We start from the raw sequence: 2,143 nt of genomic DNA, 5'->3' as shown, positions 1-2,143 counted from the left end.
GGGCGGGGTTAGCTCAGGGCGGCTCCATGAGCTCCTACACACCTGAGCCGCAGATGTGCTCCACCCACTCCGGCCTGCACTACCCGCCCGAGGGGTTTAAGATGGAGCCGCTGGCACAGGATCTGCTGCCGCTGGCGCAGGCCTCCTCATCGTACTCCTTGGAGGAGCAGCAGGACGCCGCAGGTGCTTCCGCTCGACCCAAATCACAGCGTCGCGCCGGCAGTCGCGCTCCCGGCCAGGCCTCCTGCCACTGTCCCAACTGCCTGAGCGCCGAGTCTCTGGGAAACGCCGGTGATAAACGCAAGCACCTGCACAACTGCCACATCCCCGGCTGCGGGAAAGCCTACGTGAAGACGTCGCACCTCAAAGCGCACCTGCGCTGGCACAGTGGCGACCGGCCCTTTGTCTGCAACTGGCTGTTCTGCGGCAAGCGCTTCACGCGCTCGGACGAGCTGCAGCGCCACCTGCAGACGCACACCGGCACCAAGCGCTTCGGCTGCAGCTCGTGCCCGCGGGTCTTCCTGCGCGCCGACCACCTGGCCAAACACATGCGCGTGCACGAGTCGCCGTGCCAAGCGGCCGAGGAGACTCGATCCGCGGCGACCGCGGCATCTGCGACCGCGGCATCTGCGACAGCGACGTCACTGCTCAGAGTGAAGACGGAATCGGAGAACTGCGACGATGACACGGCGGTTGCGAATGGCTAATCGGTCGTAAGGGTCATACGACCAATAAGGCCTACCGTTAAACGAGATCATTCTGAAGGCGACTGAAATGAACTATAATCACATCTGTAAATGATCTGTAGAAGACGCCATTAAGATTAAATTCGTAATGCTTCTCTATTTTCAGTTTTATTTATATTTGTACATTTTGTGTTTCGTATTCTCTGTTAATTAACTTAAGATGTTGTGTTTCGTCCGTGTGTTTTTGTCATTGTAATATTGAGATGTTTAGTGAGGATATGTAATTAGCTTGAATAAATATAAAGCGTTTTGTTCATTTTTCATGTATGTCTTGTGATAGTGCCATAAAAATCAGTCTAACAATAAACACACTCAGCAATATCTCATTCAATTACATAATTTATTTACTCATTAATTACTCATTAATTAATTACTCATTTCTCTTATTAAATTTACTGCCAAAATTCAGTATGAAGGTTATATAAAAAGACAGATGATGATTAAAAAATAAGTAACGTTTAATCAAGTTAATATAATGAATATCATAAAACTGGGTTACTATAAATAAACTGCAAGTTAAGTCACTAAAAACAAGACGAGAACCAGCTACACATGCTGCATATCACTAACTAAACATGCTAAAACATGCTGAACCTCCAGAAAACATGATCATACAAATAGGGCAGAGCTTTATTGTTCACTATTCACTGTATGAATTAAATACAGAATCATTGTTATTAAAGCCACAAAAATTATTCAGTCAAGTTCAGTGAGTGATTTTCTCTTTGTCTTTTGTTGTTTTATTAACATTAAGGGCACAGACAGCAGCAGGTATATTAGGCTGCTGTCACTTTAAGACCTAATGAACGGAATATATATATTTACACACATCCTTTTTTTACTCTCTTAGTTCTTCCATGATATCCCAGGAGACTGGGGCTAGGATGATCAAGCTGGGTGGAATGGGACCGGTGATGTGATTGTCGGGAAAGAGCGTCTGCTTTTCCATTCTTGCTGCCAGGCCGATAAGTTACAGTAAAATTGAAGCGTGTGAAGAATAATGCCCAACGGGCTTGCCGGGGGTTAAGACGCTTGGCACTCTTTATATATTCAAGATTCTTATGGTCTGTAATCACTTGGAAGGGATGAAGAGCTCCCTCAAGCCAGTGACGCCATTCTTCGATCGCTGCTTTCATGGAGAGTAGTTCCTTATTTCCAACATCATAGTTGCGCTCAGCGGAGGTTAGTTTTCTGGAGAAGAAAGCACATGGATACAGAGGGGAGAGGAGAGGCAACCATACTATAATTTCGGATGAACCTCCTGTAGAGATTGGCAAAGCCTAGAAATCTCTGCAGATCCTTGACGGTTCTAGGTTTGTTGCCATTCAGTGACTGCCTGAACTTTGAGGTCATTCATCTTGAGACGCTGTGAGCTGATGTGGTAACCCAGGAATGAA

General features: G+C 46.5%; 1 protein-coding gene across 1 annotated transcript; it reads left to right on the top strand.

Moving 5' to 3' along the window:
* Nucleotides 1-26: 26 nt before the first annotated feature.
* Nucleotides 27-830, top strand: LOC107690077 (transcription factor Sp6-like). The gene has a single exon (XM_016488317.1). It carries the CDS (start codon nucleotides 27-29, stop codon nucleotides 705-707), a length of 681 nt encoding a protein of 226 aa, XP_016343803.1. The 3' UTR covers nucleotides 708-830.
* Nucleotides 831-2,143: the final 1,313 nt, after the last annotated feature.

Source organism: Sinocyclocheilus anshuiensis, unplaced genomic scaffold, assembly GCF_001515605.1.
Source record: "Sinocyclocheilus anshuiensis isolate Anshui unplaced genomic scaffold, SAMN03320099.WGS_v1.1 scaffold1913, whole genome shotgun sequence".
Lineage (NCBI taxonomy): Eukaryota > Metazoa > Chordata > Actinopteri > Cypriniformes > Cyprinidae > Sinocyclocheilus > Sinocyclocheilus anshuiensis.
The sequence above is the reverse complement of the archived record's forward strand: the minus strand, read 5'-3'. Positions and strand labels throughout refer to the sequence as shown.